Source organism: Hyla sarda, chromosome 6 (genome assembly GCF_029499605.1).
Source record: "Hyla sarda isolate aHylSar1 chromosome 6, aHylSar1.hap1, whole genome shotgun sequence".
In the NCBI taxonomy this organism is placed as follows: domain Eukaryota; kingdom Metazoa; phylum Chordata; class Amphibia; order Anura; family Hylidae; genus Hyla; species Hyla sarda.
The window spans coordinates 249,138,019-249,157,501 of NC_079194.1; the positions used below are offsets into that span (position 1 = coordinate 249,138,019).

Consider the following 19,483-nt stretch of genomic DNA (forward strand, 5'->3'; position numbering starts at 1 on the left):
GGTCGGGATTGTTGTTTAAAGTCCCATACAAGTCTATGGAAAATATATGTTACTGAATAACTTCCAAACGGCTGGAGATATTTTGATAATACTTGGTCACATGTTACTTATATGTCCACTTAAAATATAGGATAGTTAATTTAACACTTAACTACCCCCATTTGTGAGGGTTGGGGTTTTTGTTTAAAGTCCCATGCAAATCAATGGGAAATGTATGTTCCCACATAACTTCCATACGGCTGGAGATTTTCAATACTTGGTACACATATTACAGGTCGGGATATGAGGACGGGATGGGAGATCAGGATAGGAAGTCGGGATAGGAGGTCGAGATAGGAGGTCAAGATAGGAGGTCGAGATAGGAGGACGGGAAGGTCGAGATGGTCGGGATAGGAGGTCGCGATAGGAAGTCGGGATAGGAGGTCGAGATAGGAGGACAGGATATGAGGACAGGATATGAGGATGGGATAGGAGGTCAGGATAGGAGGTTGGGATAGGAAGTGGGGATAGGAGGGCGGGATAGGATGTAGGGATAGGAGGTCGAGATAGGAGGTCGAGATAGGAGGTTGAGATAGGAGGACAGGATATGAGGACAAGATATGAGGATGGGATAGGAGGTCAGGATAGGAGGTTGGGATAGGAGGTGGGGATAGGAGGTCGAGATAGGAGGTCGAGATAGGAGGACGGGATATGAAGACGGGATAGGAGGATGGGATAGGAGGTCGGCATAGGAGGTCAAGATAGGAGGTCAAAATAGGAGGACGGGATAGGAGGAGTGAATAGGAGGTCAGGATAGGAGGTGGGGATAGGAGAAGGGGATAGGAGGTCGAGATAGGAGGTCGAGATAGGAGTGTGGGATATGAGGACAGGATATGAAGACGGGATATGAGGACAGGATAGGAGGTTGGGATGGGAGGTCGGAATAGGAGGTCGAGATAGGAGGACGGGATAGGAGGACGGGATAGGAGGGCGGGATAGGAGGTCGGGATATGAGGACGGGATATGGGGTTGGGATATGACAAAAATATATGAGGATGGGATATGAAGTCAAAAGCTTCCTCCACAATTAGGACTGTAAAAGTTGATGGCATCTGAATTCTCTGGATAGGTCCGCCATCTCTTTAAAGGGATACTCGGGCGCAAAACATCTTATCCCCTGTCAAAAGGATAGCGGATAAGATGTTAGATCCCGCCGCTAGGGGATAAGATGTTGGATCCCACCACTGGTGACCCCCGTGATTACTGACGCAGTACCCCGGTCATCCGTGCACAGAGCGAACTTCACTCCATGCTGGATGACTGGCGACTACAGCCGCCGCGCCCCCTCCATTCAAGTATATGGGAGGAGGCGTGATGGCAACGTACTAGCCGTCACGCCCCCTCCCAAGACATGAAAGGAGGGGGCGTGGCGTGACATCATGAACACGGGAGCTCCAAGCTTCCGTGTTCCGGACTTCGTTGCTGCCGGCCCGGAGATCACGGGGGTCCCCAGCGGTGGAACCCCCGTGATCTAACATCTTATCCTCTATCCTTTTGATAGGGGATAAGATGTTTTGCACCGGAGTACCCCTTTAAAGAGGTATTCCAGGAAAAATCTTTTTTATATATCAACTGTCTTCAGAAAGTTAAACAGATTTGTAAATTTATTCTATTAAAAAATCTTAATCCTTCCAATAATTATCAGCTGCTGAAGTTGAGTTGTTCTTTTCTGTCTGGCAACAGTGCTTTCTGTTGACACCTCTAGAAGAGGCTTGCTATGGACAGTTCCTGAGACAGGTGTCATCAGAGAGCACTTAGACAGAAAAGAACAACTCAACTTTAGCAGCTCATAAGTACCGAAAGAATTACGATTTTTTTAATAGAAGTAATTTACAAATCTGTTTAAATTTCTGGAGCCAGTTGATATATATATATAAAAAGTTTTTTTTTTCCTGGATAACCCCTTTTATGTTTAGCTGAGCCTGTCCTTGCCATGCCATACATGGAATGTAAAGATAGCCTAGGGACCTATTAGGCCATGTTGACATGTCAGAATTCCCGAGCCAAATTACACATTGGAATTCAGTATGGAGATTCCACTGCAGCAGAGTCCCATTGAATTCAATGGGATTCTGCTGCACAGTGCACATGGTGGAATTTCTGTGCCAGATGTTTCCGGCACGGAAATGACGATTTCCGTGTTCATAGAAAGAATGAACACGTTCAGTCTTCCTGCGGACCCCACATGGAATGCATAGCCGTCTATGAGATGGCACATTACTGTGCGGTCCTAGCACAGGCATAATATGCTGGTGCCTGCAGTTCGCCGAATGTCCGTGGGGAAATTTTGCGTGCGGACATTCCATAGAGTGAACATGGCCTTACCCTGAATGCTTGCTAATTCTTCTGTGGATCACTGGGTCTATTATACAGGGCTATGTAGCTGATAATTGCCACATGCACATGTCACATTTTCAAGCTGCAGGCAGCAGGTTCCGGCAAGACAAGCCGATGTTAGGACTGCTTGGATATGCTCTGTCTCTATAGACAGCAACACATTTCTGAGTAGATTCTGCAGAGAAAATTGGCATGTCCTTTTTTTTGGGGAAGTTTGAAATTTGAATTTTGGCAGCAGATGGAAATTAATTCCATTAATAACAATGGGAGTCTGCTCCAAAGAAATTCCTGAGTGTAACTTTTACGCCAGATTTTGCTCGGAAATTCTATGTGTGAATAGGGCCTAAATCTGTAGCAGAATTTGATCACATTATAATAGTACATTTTCTAAGTTGATAAACTTTGTTATACGGAATGAGAAGAGTTTTTTATTTTTTATTTTATTTACCTGGTGCTTTAATTATTGCCCCCATACAGGTCAGCTGACCTCTCTCACAGGTGCTGTAAATGTGAAATAAATGAAATTAATTATTTAAATTGCAGGTAAGTATATATATATATATATATATATATATATATATATATGCAGTGTTACTTTATTTTACTAAATGCTTACCTTCAGCATAAGGACATACCCTATAGGACGCACCAGCGTATAAGACGCACCCAATTTTAACGGTGCGAAATCTAGAAAAAAAAAGATTCTGCACCCGACAGTGATCCTCAACCTGCAGACCTCCAGATGTTGCAAAACTACAACTCCCAGCATGCCCGGACAGCCGTTGGCTGTCCGGGCATGCTGGGAGTTGTAGTTTTGCAACATCTGGAGGTCCGCAGGTTGAAGACCACTGGTATAGGAGGTAGTACTGACGTGTCCCCGCCGCTCCAGACCTGTCACCGCTCGTCACCGCTGCCCTGAATGTCGCTCCATCGCTGTCGCCGCGTCCCCGGGGTGTCCCCGACGCTCCGGATGTCTTCTTCCCTGGGATCCACGCTCTCCGTCGCCGTCATCACGTCGCTACGCACGCCGCTCCTATTGGATGATGGATGTGATGATGTCGAAGGAGAGTGCCGGCCATACAGGGGATCCCGGCACGGAGCAGACACCGAGGAGGCAGGTAAGGTCCCTCCCGGTGTCCTGTAAGCTGTTCGGGACGCCGCGGTTTCACCACTGCAGTCCCGATCAGCCCGACTGAGCAGCCGGGTTAGTGTCACTTTGGCTTCAGATATGGCGGTCAGCTTTGATCGTCTAAAGGGTTAATACAGGGCATCATCGCGATCGGTGATGTCCTGTATTAGCCGCGGGTCCCGGCCGTTGATGGCCGCAGGGACCGACCCGATAGGTGTGTATTCGCCATATAAGGCGCACCAGCTTCTTATACGGCGAAAAATACGGTATACACTATGTATTGCTAAACTGTGCTCATTGGGTAACAGATTTGATACTGTGCCTCTTCATAGAATTTGAACCACTGACTTAGATGGACTCCATTTTAAGTCAATAGGACCCGTTGGTGTCTGTTGTGCAATGGATTGTTCAGCACAGATTTTTTCTTAGTGAGCCTCAATACAGATGTGAACTTAGCCTTACAAGGAAAAACTAGTTTGCTCTTAGGCTAGGATTCTACTGAGGTTTTTGCCTTTTTAGGGTAAAAAACACCAGAAAAAAATGCATGAAAAACTGCCATTGATTTTCCATGTGGCAGTTTCTCTGCAGGCGTTTTTTTTTTACGATTGTTATTGGGTACCAAAAAAATTATAATAAAAAAAAATAAAAATTAAGCAGTAGGGATGGAAAAATTGTAGGGAACGAAATGTATATTTTTTAGAACAAAATGTTTTAGAAATTTTCAATCAGGGACCATTTTATATAAGGGAGCAAGGACATAAAAATTTAGCCGACAATATTAAAAATTTATAAAGGGGCCATGTAATTGTAAAAATAATATAGTTTGTTATTTAATTTTGTGAAACTGTATTAAAGGGGATTTCCAGGAAAAAACTTTTATATATATATATATATATATATATATATATATATATATATATATATATATCAACATTCTCCAGAAAGTTAAACAGATTTGTAAATTAGTTCTATTAAAAAATCTTAATCCCTTCAGTACTGCTGAAGTTGAGTTGTTCTTTTCTGTCTAAGTGCTCTCTGATGACACCTGTCTCGGGAACTGTCCCCATAGCAGACTGTAGAAACAAATCTCCATAGCAAACCTCTTCTACTCTGTGCAGTTCCCGAGACAAGCAGAGATGTCAGCAAAGAGCACTGTTGCCAGACAGAAAACAACAACTCAACTTCAGCAGCTGATAATTATTGGAAGATTTTTTTAATAGAAGTAATTTAAAAATCTGTTCAACTTTCTGGAGCCAGTTAACCCTTTAAAATACATTATTAAAAAGTTTCATAAAATTTATAAAAAATTTTTTTTTTTTTACAATTTTACAATTACATGGTCCTTTTATACATTTTTAATATTGTCGGCTACATTTTTATGTCCCTGCTCTCTCACATAAATTGGTCCCTGATTGAAAATTTATAAAAACTTTGTTCTAAAAAATATACATTTTTTTCCCCACAACTATTTCTTTCCCCTACTGTATAATTTTTTTTAATGGTAACCTACGAAATTTAATTTAAAAAAAAGCCAAACTCCAACCTTTTTTGGATTGCTTAAAAAAAAAAAAAAGGGATAAAAACTGCCCACAAAAACTCCAATGTTAAAACCCACATGACTTTGTTTTTGTGTTTTTTCACTCCCATAGACTTCTATTGGAGAAAAACACCAAGATTTTCCGGAAAAAACGCCAAAGTCTCAACCACAGGTCGTTTTTGAAAATCGTCCACTGAGCCCAAAATAGCTTATAAACGCCAAAAGGATAAAAAAAAAAAAAAAAAAAGTGGATACGGCATTTTTCAGTTCCCTATTGGCTTGCAGCTAACATTTGGCCACAGCGTTTTTTCAAGAAAAAAATGCTGTGTGGCAGAAAGGACTTTTTTGGGGCTTTTTTGGGGCGTTCTTGGCTGAAAAACCTTAGTGGAATTTCAGCCTTATAGAAGGTTGACTGGTTGACTGTTGTAATGTTCACAAGTCAGAATGTCCCTGCGGAATTTAGCAGCAGAGTTCCACTGATTTCAATGGGATTCTGCTGCATTGTTCACACAGCAGGATTTGTGTCCCAAATGTTTCTGGGGCAAAAATTCAGATTCCGGCACCTGCAGAAAAATAGGTATGTCTATTCTTTTTGTGTAGTCTGCAAGGAAATGCATGGGCGTCGCCCGATAGTCAAATGTGTGGAGTGTCCGCACTTGTTTTTTGCGCGAACATTCCGCACATTTTCCGACCATGTGAACATAGCCTTATAGGGGAACTATGGTTGGTACTATTATAGGAGCAATGAAAGGAACTCTTGCTTTTATAGGGTCACTCTAGGTGACTTTAGAGAGTACCTGTCATCAAACCATATTTTGAAAACTAACTCAGATTATATTCCCTAACTACTCCCACCCCTCCTGCGCTTACATTTTTTTTCTGAGCTATAAAAAGCTCTGTATCATACCTTTCCCCTTGCTCACATTGTGTGAGCTCCCGGCAGGATAAAGTGGGTGTTCTCCTGCAGTTCCCCAGCAGGTGCGATATAACACACTTCATGAGTTTGGTCTCCTGCCAGGCCGGAAGGAGAACAAACTAGCTGTTTGACATTTGCAGGGAAAAGAACAGAGCCATCTAGTGGACGTTTTTTCACACATCACATTAAGAACATATAAAGGTTGAGAATTTCAACAGCAAGTAAATAGCAAAGTGTCTTATAATTATATACTGTAAAGAACAATATATTAAAAGTTTAGTTTGGTGACCGCTACTCTTTAATGGGTTTCTCTGGCTGGTTGTCATAGGGGAACTTTGTCTGGCACTGTTCTGGGGCACTGACTGGCACAACCCCCAGGACAGAGGATCTCCTGTTAGCCCCTCTTGCTTTTTAATGTAACAAAATGAATTTTGAAAGGGTCAGACCTTAGAGCTATACATAGCATTATCATGGTGAAGAAAAAAATATACGGTAGGTTGACCACAAAACACATGACAATTTTTACATCCTTACCATTTAACTCCATTCTCCTCAACCATTTCCCCTGATTCCATGACATTGCCTTGGTAGTAACATGGGCATGAACTTGATGTTACACAGTCTCCATTATCATTCAGATATGTTCCTTCTCTGCACACACAGCCATCCACCGGAGAGAATTTGAAGTTGAATATTGTGCCATCATTACTTTGAGATCGGCAAGTGGGCTGACACTGGGTCACATTATATTGGTATACTTGAGAATCTTTACAAGATTTTGTGTACTTTTCTGTAGCGAAACATAAATAATTTAAAGGTAAATTGTTACAAAAGAGAGGACATGTTTACAGGGGTGAAATAGGTACTCAGCGACTGCTTACCACAGACATTGTCTCTCCATCTGAAGAGAGTGACACCTTTCTTGGCACATGCATAAGCATATGAAGCCAGAGTTGCACACATACATTCCTCACTGTCCTTACAACTGCATGTGTCTGACAGGCAATTCTGGGAAGAAAAAAACAAGACAGGTTTACATTGCTTGCAGTTTCTTATACTTTCATATGGATGAATTCATGCAAAAGGAGACACCCCCCCCCCCCCCAGGTAGCCTTTTCTTAATGCGGCCTGGCCTTTGCCTACTTTTCCCTTTGTCATTTCTCCTTCTTTTGTTGCTGCCGTTTCACGCTCACTAAGCTGCCTGAGCAATAAGGTTCCTTAGCTTTCCAGCAAAAGTGTTTTCCATTGTACTTCATTATAGTGCATGATCTCTGCCTGCCTTGACTAAATTTCTGCCAATTCCCTTGTACCACATTTGATTCTCTTGTGTCTGACCTTCGTCTGCTTTGCTATAAACCTGTGCTGCGCCTACCCCTACCTGTTTGCCTGTTTCTGACCAGGCATGTATGCTACCAGCCCAAGGACTTCAGCCAGTACCCAGACTCATCTCTGCTTTTCCCCTTGGTGCCTTGCAACAGCATTTCTTGGGGCCGTCACTTTGTAGGAGATTATGACATTGCCATAGAGTAACTACAGGGTGGGCCATTTATATGGATACACCTTAATAAAATGGGATATCAACTTCCTGTTTGTGGCACATTAGTACATGTAAGGGGGGAAACTTTTCAAGATGGGTGGTGACCATGGCAGCCATTTTGAAGTCGGCCATTTTGAATCCAACTTTTGTTTTTTCAATAGGAAGAGGGTCATGTGACACATCAAACTTATTGGGAATTTCACAAGAAAAACAATGATGTGCTTGGTTTTAACATAACTTTATTCTTTCATGAGTTATTTACAAGTTTCTGACCACTTATAAAATGTGTTCAATGTGCTGCCCATTGTGTTGGATTGTCAATGCAACCCTCTTCTCCCACTCTTCACACACTGATAGCAACACCGCAGGAGAAATGCTAGCACAGACTTCCAGTATCCGTAGTTTCAGGTGCTGCACATCTCGTATCTTCACAGCATAGACAATTGCCTTCAGATGACCCCAAAGATAAAAGTCTAAGGGGGTCAGATCGGGAGACCTTGGGGACCATTCAACTGGCCCACGATGACCAATCCACTTTCCAGGAAACTGTTCATCTAGGAATGCCCGGACCTGACACCCATAATGTGGTGGGGAACCATCTTGCTGGAAAAACTCAGGGAACGTGCCAGCTGTGGTGCATAAAGAGGGAAACACATCATCATGTAGCAATTTCGCATATCCAGTGGTCTTGAGGTTTACATTGATGAAGAATGACCCCCTTAGACTTTTATCTTTGGGGTCATCTGAAGGCAATTGTCTATGCTGTGAAGATACGAGATGTGCTGCACCTGAAACTACGGATACTGGAAGCCTTTGCTAGCATTTCTCCTGCGGTGTTGCTATCAGTGTGGGAAGAGTGGGAGAAGAGGGTTGCATTGACAATCCAACACAATGGGCAGCACATTGAACACATTTTATAAGTGGTCAGAAACTTGTAAATAACTCATGAAAGAATAAAGTTTTGTTAAAACCAAGCACATCATTGTTTTTCTTGTGAAATTTCCAATAAGTTTGATGTGTCACATGACCCTCTTCCTATTGAAAAAACAAAAGTTGGATTCAAAATGGCCGACTTCAAAATGGCCACCATGGTCACCACACATCTTGAAACGTTTCCCCCCCCCCCTCACATATACTAATGTGCCATTTTATTAAGGTGTATCCATATAAATGGCCCTCCCTTTACAACATCTAAAACTGTTGTATGCAGAAAATTGAGGTTCTCCTTATCTTGACAGAAGAGTTGGGAATAGTGCATTACCGCATGATATGTCAGTGGATTTTCTATATTGTGGCAGGGGGAAAAGGGTCCATTTGCCAAAGTAAGTAGGCCACACCAATGTTGTGCATATTTTTCTGTAAAAAAGGCAGAATTATTTTAGTTTACTGTACAAAAAATGTATAATAAATTCACTATTGTATTATATCAATAAGCAAAAGCAACTTGAGAAATGTAAAGGTATTAATTATGATAATATTTGATAAAATAATAGCATATCAGTACCAGTATCTTTAGAGCTATCAACTAGCAAACAATTAGATTCCAGTTATTGTCTTGTCAAGGCCACTTTGAAAATGAAAGATAGTAATCTGTGAGCTACTGCTTAACTGTCCCTTCCCATCTAGGATTATCATGTAGTAAAGTGCACTACCTGCTAATGCCAGATCAAAACATAAAAAGTAAAAACCATTACAATAAACTGGACCTGCGGCAAACCCACAAAAATGTTGACTTTTCTTTTTCAAACTTTCATTAAAGGGGTATTCCGGGCAAAAATATTTTATCCCCTATAGACTTGAATGGAGGGGGCATGGCGTGACGTCACGTCCCCAGTCCCGGAAACCTGGAGGTTTCCGAAACTAGAGGCGCAGTCCCCGCATAGAATGCGGGTGCTGCAGGGAGATCGCGGGGGGTCTCAGCAGCGGGCCCCCCGAGATCAGACATCTTATCCCCTATCCTTTGGATAGGGGATACAATGTTTTTGCCCGGGATACCCCTTTAAATATGGCGTTCTGATCACACACCTTTTCACAGTTTACTGCCCTTCCTGAGATATGAGAGTTTATAGTTTGTCTGACAATTTAGGGAATCAGTCAGATGGTTTAAACTTACTTTTCATAATGGAAACGAATAACAGGTGATGGGCGGAATTATACATTCAGGGATTGTGAATGTTGTACACTGAGGGGCATGTATGCTTAATACACCCCCTGGCTGTATAATCCCGCCCATCACCTTCCATTATTAAAACTACATTTACACCTATGTACCTGATTTTCTAAATGGTCAGACATACTATAAACCTACATATCTTGGGAACAGAAGGGCGTATCAAGAAACAGTAAATAAGGTGTGCGATCAGGGCACCCTAATCTTTTAATGACAATGTTTGCGATTATGGCAATTGCACCAGATGAAGGCAGACTTTACACTTGTGTAATACGGGCCATTTTTGCACTCATATTATGGCCACATATCCTATGGGATGATATAAGGTTTGATGACCTGAATTAAAGGGATTATCCAGTGGTAGGGTGCTGTTTTTTTTAATATACCCATTTTCTCAAGTATAAAAAAATAAATGCTTACTTACCTCCAACGCTTCCCTGATGCCTCTTGTAACGCTGTTCTGGTCTTTGGTGCGGTCCTTTTCCTGGTGATGGGGGTCGATCTGTCACATCTCGGCCAGTGAATGGTTGAGCGGCAAAGTGATGCATTGAGAACTCCCCCCGTTCTTCCTACTGGTTCCCACGCGCTTAAGATGTTACATTGCAGCTGAGCCAATCACTGGCCAATGAGGGACACCACTGTGTGAACTGCACTGTGATGGATTGACCCACAGCACCAGGAAGAGAATCGCACTGGGGACCAGAGAAACACTAGGGGATTGCAGAGGTAAGCAAAAGTTTGTTTCTTATAATACCTGACAGGATGGGTATTTAAAAAATAAAATAAAAACCTATTTATCAGAATCATAGATTATTACAATAGTTAAAGTCATTCAATCTGCAGTCAGTCCATATTACACTCCTCTTTATACAATCCTGTGATAATGGCTGATAATGGAGGGCAACAATGGGCAAGGGCTGAATAAATCTGGGAGACATTTTTCAGGGGTGACCCCATAGATGACAATGTATTCTGCCCAGATTCCGCAAAAAGAATGACAGTGATTATTCTTTTGTCGTCATGTACATACTGTACCTTTCTCCAAGTTCAGAGAACATGGGTCCTCATAACTGCTCTTTATATTAGGACAGTTGCTATTACTCTTCCATGTATTAGCAAAGCTGGCAGCAGTCCCTTCAGAGACTCCACTAATAGCTTTAAAATCATCGCTCTGGATGTTGTTAAAGTTTCCACACAACCCTTTGAAGAAACAAAGTAAAAAGTAAAAAATAAAATAAATAAAATTCAAGTTGAACATGCTCTACAGGTTAAATTCTATTAGAATTTCATCAGACTTCATTTAGAGGGTACCTTTCATCAAAAAAACTTTTGATATATTATAGATTAATGTATGCAAAATAACTTTCCAATAGCATGCTATTAAAAAATATGCTTCTTTCTATTTATTTTTCCACTTTGAAAAAATGACCACTAGGGGTTTCCCTACCAGTCCTTTTTTTATAGATTTCAGACTTATGCTGGAGTCCTAAATCTCAGACTGCAGCCGGGACACAGACAAGCTCAGTACTGCTCCCTGCCAGGGAGTTTGTCTGTGTCCCGGCTGCAGTCTGAGATTTAGGACTCAAGCATAAGTCTAAAATCTATATTAAAAAAAGGACTGGTAGGGAGACCCCTAGTGGTCATTTTTTCAAAGTGGAAAATTAAATAGAAAGAAGCATATTTTTTAACAATATTCTATTGGAAAGTTATTCTGCATGCATTAATCTATAATATATCAAAAGTTTTTTTGATGAAAGGTACCCTTTAACTTAACACTCATATATTATATGTTAGACAAATATGTTGATATGAAAAGATTCTCCAGATCAATGCAGATCAATGTGCCATCTTTTTTTCACTCGGAGCTACATGGATCACAGGTAAAACAGGATGTGACGCGTTTCAGCCAGCTGGCCTTACTCATACTTACGTACTTACTTACATATGAGTAAGGCCAGCACCTGGCCGAAACGCGTCACATCCTGTTTTACCTGTGATCCATGTAGCTCCGAGTGAAATAAAGATGGCACATTGATCTGCATTGAGCTGGAGAGTCTTTTCATATAGTCTGTTTATGAAGTTTGGGTGCAGTCCATGCCCTGCTCCGTGCTCAAATTGGTGGGCTTGGGGTGAGCTGATACATAATCTCTCTTTGTAGACAAATATGTTATATGACATACTAGTGTCAGGTTAGCAAGAGGATGGGCAAGACTGGACTTCACTCTTCCCTGTCCACCTATTTGTCTGGAGTATAAGTCTTTATTCATTGGAAAATACCAGCTGTGGTCAAAGCTAAGAAAATAGATTAGAAAGGGAGATTTGTTTTTATATATGTTGTCAAACAGAAAAGAATAAGTGCTGGAAGGATTAAAAAATGTTAATAGAAGTAATTTACAAATCTGTTTAACTTTCTGGAGCCAGTTGATATGAAAAAAAATAAGTTTTTTACTGGAATACCACTTTAAGTTACCATATAATAGAACCAGTTGCAAAGATAAGGCTTAAAGGGGTATTCCAGGCAAAACCTTTTTTTTATATATATCAACTGGCTCCGGAAAGTTAAACAGATTTGTAAATTAGGGTAGAAAACAGACATGGTGCACATCTACAATCCTGTATAATGATCTGATTGCTTCTCAGCATAATATCAAAAACTAACAGGTTGTTAGTATACATGTTTGATCAAAAAGTACAAGCCCACTGGACTGGTTTGAGTGGCATTGGGGCTGCTCTGCCGGTGGGTCGTTCCCCCTGTGGGCACTGGTGCCGCGGCGGTGGTGGTCGCCGCCCGTTGCTACGCCATCTTATGCTAGGGACGTTAGGGACCCACTCTAAATAGGTGGCCTTGAAGTGGTGAGTGGGCTTGTACTTTTTGATCAAAATGTATATACTAACAACCTGTTAGTTTTTGAAATTATGCTGAGAAGCAATTATATCATTGTGAAGATTGTAGATGTGCACCATGTCTGTCTTCTACCTGAATTCAGATTTGTAAATTACTTCTATTAAAAAATCTTAATCCTTCCAATAGTTATTAGCTTCTGAAGTTTTCTGTCTAACTGCTCAATGATGATGTCACGTCCCGGGAGCTGTGCATGATAGGAGAATATCCCCATAGGAACTGCACAGCTCCCGTGACGTGAGTCATCAGAGAGCATTTAGACAGAAAACAACAACTGAACTTCAGAAGCTAATAACTATTGGAAGGATTAAGATTTTTTAATAGAAGTAATTTACAAATCTTTTTAACTTTCCGGAGCCAGTTGAAATATATAAAAAAAAGTTTTGGCCTGGAATACCCCTTTAATTGAGTGCTTACAAGGGCCTTCCTACTTTAGAGAGGTATGCAGCATGGATGCCCTTTGTCACCTTTGTTATTCATTTTGTTTATAGAGCCCCTAGCCATCTCTATCAGAAATACACAGGATATTAGAGGTTTTTGCCTCAGGGGAAAAGAAGTAGTGTTGAGCAGCATAGGCCATATTCGAATTCGTAATATTTCGCTAATATATGGCCGAATATTCATCATATATTCGCTAAATTCGCATATTCGCATACAATTAGCATAAGTGAAAATTCGTATATGAAAAAAAATTGCATATGTGAAAATTTGAATAAGCGAATTTGAATTTGCATATGCGAAAATTCGCACACCAGTCTCACACATTAGTATTAGAGCCTTCTTTACACCACACAAGCTGGAAGCAGAGAGGGATGATCACTGTTATGTGTACTGTGAAAAAGAAAAAAAAAGCGAATATTCGTAATTGCCGATACATAGTGCTATATTCGAGAATATTGGCGAATTCGCGAATATGCGATATTCGCGAATAAAATTCCCACTGCGAATATTCGCGAGCAACACTAAAAAGAAGATAAGCTACTATTATAAGCTGATGATTTATTATATTTTTTTTTGTAGTGATGCTTCCAAGGGTTATAATTGCAAATCAATTCGGATCACTGAAAAGATCAATAGCTGGGCGGCTCCCGTGTGTTCAATCTAGGGGCTCCAAACACCCTCGTATAAGATCACATTCACAGAAGAACACATACATGGGAATGCGTTTAGCCAAAGTTTTTATCCATCACTTCTCATATGCTTAATTTACAAACTTTTCAACACAGACATACAAAAGATATTCACCCAGTGACAAGTAGGGATAGTCATAGATTAGTCATCTCCGGAAGTCATGTCCCTTGGCTTAGATCTCTTGTTCCTGACCATAATCTTTGGTAATTCTCTGGGCTGGAAGTTGGACTGCTCAGCGTTTCTGAGCGCCGGCCGTCTGGTTATGTTTCAGGAGAGTTACCTCCCTTTCTCAAACCTGAGGTTTGAAAAAGGAAGGTAACTCTCCTGAAACGTTACATTATTTGTATACTGTAGGTCCATACAGTTACACCAATACCCAAATGATATAGGTTTTATTTAGTTTTACTTATTTTAAAAAATTATAACTTTTTGTACGAAAATTTGCATGTTTAAAAATTTACTCGTCTGACCTCTAGGGGACTATTGCATGCAATGCTTAGATTGCATACTGTTACGCCGAGCGCTCCGGGTCCCCGTTCCTCCCCGGAGCGCTCGCCTCATCTTCGTTGTTGCAGCGCCCCGGTCAGATCCACTGACCGGGTGCGCTGCGGTCCCGCCTTCAGCCGGGGTGCGATTCGCGATGCGGGTAGCGCCCGCTCGCGATGCGCACCCCGGTCCCCGTACCTGACTCGCTCTCCCTCGGTCCTGTCCCGGCGCGCGCGGCCCCGCTCCCTAGGGCGCGCGCGCGCCGGGTCTCTGCGATTTAAAGGGCCAGTGCACCAATGATGGTGCCTGGCCCAATCTTCCCAATTAGCTTAATTGGTAATCACCTGTGCACTTCCCTATATTACCTCACTTCCCTTGCACTCCCTTGCCGGATCTTGTTGCACTTGTGCCTAGTGAAAGCATTCCTTGTCTGTTCCTAGTCCGTGTTCCTGACCTCCTGCCGTTGCCCCTGACTACGATCCTTGCCGCCTGCCCCCGACCTTCTGCTACGTCCGACCTTGCTTCTGCCTACTCCATTGTACCGCGCCTATCTTCAGCATCTTCAGCAGCCAGAGAGGTGAGCCGTTGCTAGTGGATACGACCTGGTCACTACCGCCGCAGCAAGACCATCCCGCTTTGCGGCGGGCTCTGGTGAAAACCTGTAGTGGCTTAGAACCGGTCCACTAGCGCGGTCCTCGCCATCCCTCTCTGGCACAAAGGATCCACTACCTGCCAGCCGGCATCGTGACAGTAGATCCGGCCATGGATCCCGCTGAGGTTCCCCTGCCAGTTGTCTCTGATATCGCCCGACAGATCGCCCATCTAACCCACCAGCTGTCGGAAGTGTCCACCATTTTGCACCAACATCCCCTGCCAGTTGCCTCTGATATCGCCCGACAGGTCGCCCTTCTAACCCACCAGCTGTCGGAAGTGTCCACCATGGTGCGCCAACATTCGCAACTTCTTCAGCAATCATCTCCTCCGCCAGCTCCTGCACCCCTTCCGCAGCGAGTGGCCACTCCTAGCCTCCGCCTGTCCTTGCCGGACAAATTTAATGGGGACTCTAAGTTTTGCCGTGGCTTCCTTTCGCAATGTTCCCAGCACTTGGAGATGATGTCGGACCAGTTTCCTACTGAAAGGTCTAAGGTGGCTTTCGTGTTCTGCCTTCTGTCTGGAAAAGCCCTGTCATGGGCCGCACCGCTCTGGGACCGCAATGACCCCGTCACTGCCTCTGTACACTCCTTCTTCTCGGAAATTCGAAGTGTCTTTGAGGAACCTGCCCGAGCTTCTTCAGCCGAGATTGCCCTGCTGAACCTGGCCCAGGGTGTTTCTTCCGTTGGTGAGTACGCCATTCAGTTCCGTGCTCTTGCTTACGAGTTGTCCTGGAATAGTGAGACTCTCTGCGCGACCTTTAAAAAAGGCCTATCCAGCAACATTAAAGATGTTCTGGCCGCACGAGAGACTCCTGCTGACCTACATGAACTCATTCATCTAGCCACTCGCATTGACATGCGTTCTTCCGGATGGCGTCTGGAGCTCCGCCTGGATATGGACTTTGTTCGCACGAAGCGTTTTTTCTCTCCGGCTCCTCTCTCCTCTGGTCCTCTGCAATCTGTTCCTGTGCTTCCCGCCGCGGAGGCTATGCATGTTGACCGGTCTTGCTTGACACCTCAAGAGAGGACACGACGCCGCATGGAGAATCTTTGCCTGTACCATGCCGGTACCGAACACTTCCTGAAGGATTGTCCTATCCGTCCTCCCCGCCTGGAAAGACGCACGCTGACTCCGCACGAAGGTGACACAGTTCTTGATGTCAACTCTGCTTCTCCACGCCTTACTGTGCCTGTGCGGATATCTGCCTCTACCTTCTCCTTCTCTACTATGCTCTTCTTGGATTCCGGATCTGCAGGAAAATTTTTTTTGGCCTCTCTCATCAACAGGTTCTACGTTCCTGTGACCAGTCTCGCCAGACCCCTCTACATCTATTGTTTTTACAATAAAAGATTGGACTGTCTCGTACGTTTCCACACAGAACCCCTCCTAATTTGCATCGGACCTCTTCACGGAAGAATTGAGTTTTTTTTTCTCAGGTTCTTTGGCCCCAAGAAGAGGGGGAGACCCAAGGGGGGGGGTACTGTTACGCCGAGCGCTCCGGGTCCCCGTTCCTCCCCGGAGCGCTCGCCTCATCTTCGTTGTTGCAGCGCCCCGGTCAGATCCACTGACCGGGTGCGCTGCGGTCCCGCCTTCAGCCGGGGTGCGATTCGCGATGCGGGTAGCGCCCGCTCGCGATGCGCACCCCGGTCCCCGTACCTGACTCGCTCTCCCTCGGTCCTGTCCCGGCGCGCGCGGCCCCGCTCCCTAGGGCGCGCGCGCGCCGGGTCTCTGCGATTTAAAGGGCCAGTGCACCAATGATGGTGCCTGGCCCAATCTTCCCAATTAGCTTAATTGGTAATCACCTGTGCACTTCCCTATATTACCTCACTTCCCTTGCACTCCCTTGCCGGATCTTGTTGCACTTGTGCCTAGTGAAAGCATTCCTTGTCTGTTCCTAGTCCGTGTTCCTGACCTCCTGCCGTTGCCCCTGACTACGATCCTTGCCGCCTGCCCCCGACCTTCTGCTACGTCCGACCTTGCTTCTGCCTACTCCATTGTACCGCGCCTATCTTCAGCATCTTCAGCAGCCAGAGAGGTGAGCCGTTGCTAGTGGATACGACCTGGTCACTACCGCCGCAGCAAGACCATCCCGCTTTGCGGCGGGCTCTGGTGAAAACCTGTAGTGGCTTAGAACCGGTCCACTAGCGCGGTCCTCGCCATCCCTCTCTGGCACAAAGGATCCACTACCTGCCAGCCGGCATCGTGACACATACACTGTTCAATGCTATGCCATAGCATAGCATTGATCAGTGTTATCTGTGCTCCATTGCTCCAGCCTGCCATGAGCATAGGAGCACCGATCGGACAATTTGGAGGCAGGTAAGGGCACTTTTGTTGCTAATCAAGATATCATAATTTCCCTGCGATGATCCCGATCAGCTCCTCTGAGCTACTGGCAGTGAATGGTCCGCATTTTAAATGCCGCAATATATACAGCATCGGTCGTTAAGGGGTTAAGGCAAGGGCAACACCAAGGGTTCTCATATTGGGTGATGTATGTGAATTTGGCAAATTTAATGAAACGCTATTTTTTTTTTAGATATAGATTTTTTTTTATATATAATCTGATAGGGTGGCCCCAGTTATGATACATTGTGTAAATCTAGTGGAAAGAATTAATAATATAAAAAATGACATTGTAAAATTTAAAGATTAAAAACAATTGAAGCGAAACATTTATTCACCCTATTATTATTATTATGTTTTTTTTACAGATTGTCAGCCGGAAGGGGGGGAGGGGTGGATAGTATGTGTAAAGTTGTTCAGAGTGTTTGTATATTATCTATGTATTTAAAATTTTGATAAAGTCTAATAAAAACAATAGACTACAACACATACCGTATATGACTATACGGACAATTGGAGTCGTTTGTGTAATCTTTGTTATATTAGTGATTAGTCATCTGTATACAACACAGCATTCATTAAAAACAAATATGTTGCTATTAATTTGAAATGTATTTTTAACATTTACATATTTACAAAGTTGTGGATTCCAGTATGATTGGCCACTTCTGTTTTCCCAATTGCAAATGTTGAGAGAAAAAAAAAAGAGTGTACAATTGATATGCCACCGAGGCCTCTATCATGCATGGCAGGCTATAGCCTTCTCACTGATTCTAGCTTCTAAAACACTGATAATCAGCAGTTATGGCAAATGCATGTAATATTATGTAGTGTTTATTTAAATTTCCCAAGGCATCCTCTTTCTGACATACATGTGTCCTCTTAGGACATATTAACAGTGTTTTTCGTCATCAGACAGTCCCTTTGAAGAATTGGGCTTAATACAATGATGCAATGGATTAGGGTGCCCAAAATGTATAAAGGACTACATCTCTCTTCTTTAAAAAAAAAAAAATCTGTTGTATCATTGACATTCTGAGTGATCGGCAACCTGGCCTTGATTTCTGCTATAATGTAATGGCTGTGTCTCTTTCTAGCTCTGACAGCAGCTCCAGTCTTTCCCGTTCCGCTGCGGCCTGACGTGTCACCGTCTAGAATGCCTGGGCTGGGCACCACAACATGCAGTGACAGAGGAATGTGACCACACTTATTCCTGCTCAGCCTGACACATAATATACATCCATTTTCTAGTTCACATTGTGGTACACGCACCAGACCGGGGGACCCCACCCCTGCAAGTAAGCTCCACTCAAATGATCGGGCATAGTGGAGCTTGAACACAAAATGCATGGCTTTTTTAAAGCACCTCCTCCCCTCAACTTGTTAAAAAAGTAGAAATCATATCTTACCACAAGTCTGACCATGATAAGATGGACCAAGAGTTATATATATCTGCATAGCTGGTGTCAGTTGGACTTGCATTACAAAATCAGAGCCTATGTGAATATTTAGGTAAAAAGATGTAGCCCAGTAGATACTCATATTTGCTGCAAAACAGAAAACAACATATGTTAAAAGAGATTTAATATCAACGTACTAACTTCATTTGAAGGCTTTTTAAGTGTTAAAGTGTTATTATCTCTTCATGTGAAAGCTCAATATAAATGTAATATGTGCGACCAGCTTTGAACTCTATCGAGAGCAATTGATCTTAAAGGGGTACTCCACCCCTAGATATCTTATCCCCTATCCAAAGGATAGGGCATAAGATGTCTGATCGTGGGGGTCCTGCCGCTGGGGACCCCAGCAATATAGAATGTGGCCCCTACCTGTTTCTGGTCCGGAAGCGCTGGAGGGTCTGGGTCCCGACCACGGGAACGGAAGTTTGTGACGTCACGACTCCTCCCCCGTGTGATGTCACGCCCCGTCCCCTCAATGCAAGTCTATGGGAGGGGGCGTGACGGCCGTCACGCCCCCTCCCATAGACTTGCATTGAGGGGACGGGGCGTGACATCACACAAGGGCGGAGTCGTGATGTCACAAACTTCCGTTCCCGTGGTCGGGACCCTTCAGCGCTTCCGGACCAGAAACAGGTGGGTGCCGCATGCTATATTGCAGGGGTCCCCAGTGGCAGGATTGGGGATAAGATGTCTAGAGGTGGAGTACCCATTTAAGCTCATCACATGGATTTTTCCTGGATTCATTGACAGTGTAATGTGTATAGGTACTTTAAATGGCAAATGTTAAAGGAAAATAGGCATGCTAAAACCAGCCAGGGGATAGACAGCTGCATGGGTAT

General features: G+C 43.5%; 1 protein-coding gene across 1 annotated transcript in view; it reads right to left on the minus strand.

The window, feature by feature from the left end:
* LOC130277500 (mucin-5AC-like) overlaps positions 1–19,483 on the minus strand; it is a 255,045-nt gene that overhangs the window by 162,123 nt on the left and 73,439 nt on the right. Inside the window, exons 13-18 of the mRNA XM_056528176.1 lie at positions 18,594–18,731; positions 10,701–10,865; positions 8,757–8,851; positions 6,840–6,966; positions 6,493–6,748; positions 2,825–2,877 (exon numbers count right to left, since the gene is read on the minus strand). Coding sequence (XP_056384151.1) covers positions 2,825–2,877; positions 6,493–6,748; positions 6,840–6,966; positions 8,757–8,851; positions 10,701–10,865; positions 18,594–18,731 — 834 coding nt within the window. The remainder of the gene's footprint in view (positions 1–2,824; positions 2,878–6,492; positions 6,749–6,839; positions 6,967–8,756; positions 8,852–10,700; positions 10,866–18,593; positions 18,732–19,483) is intronic.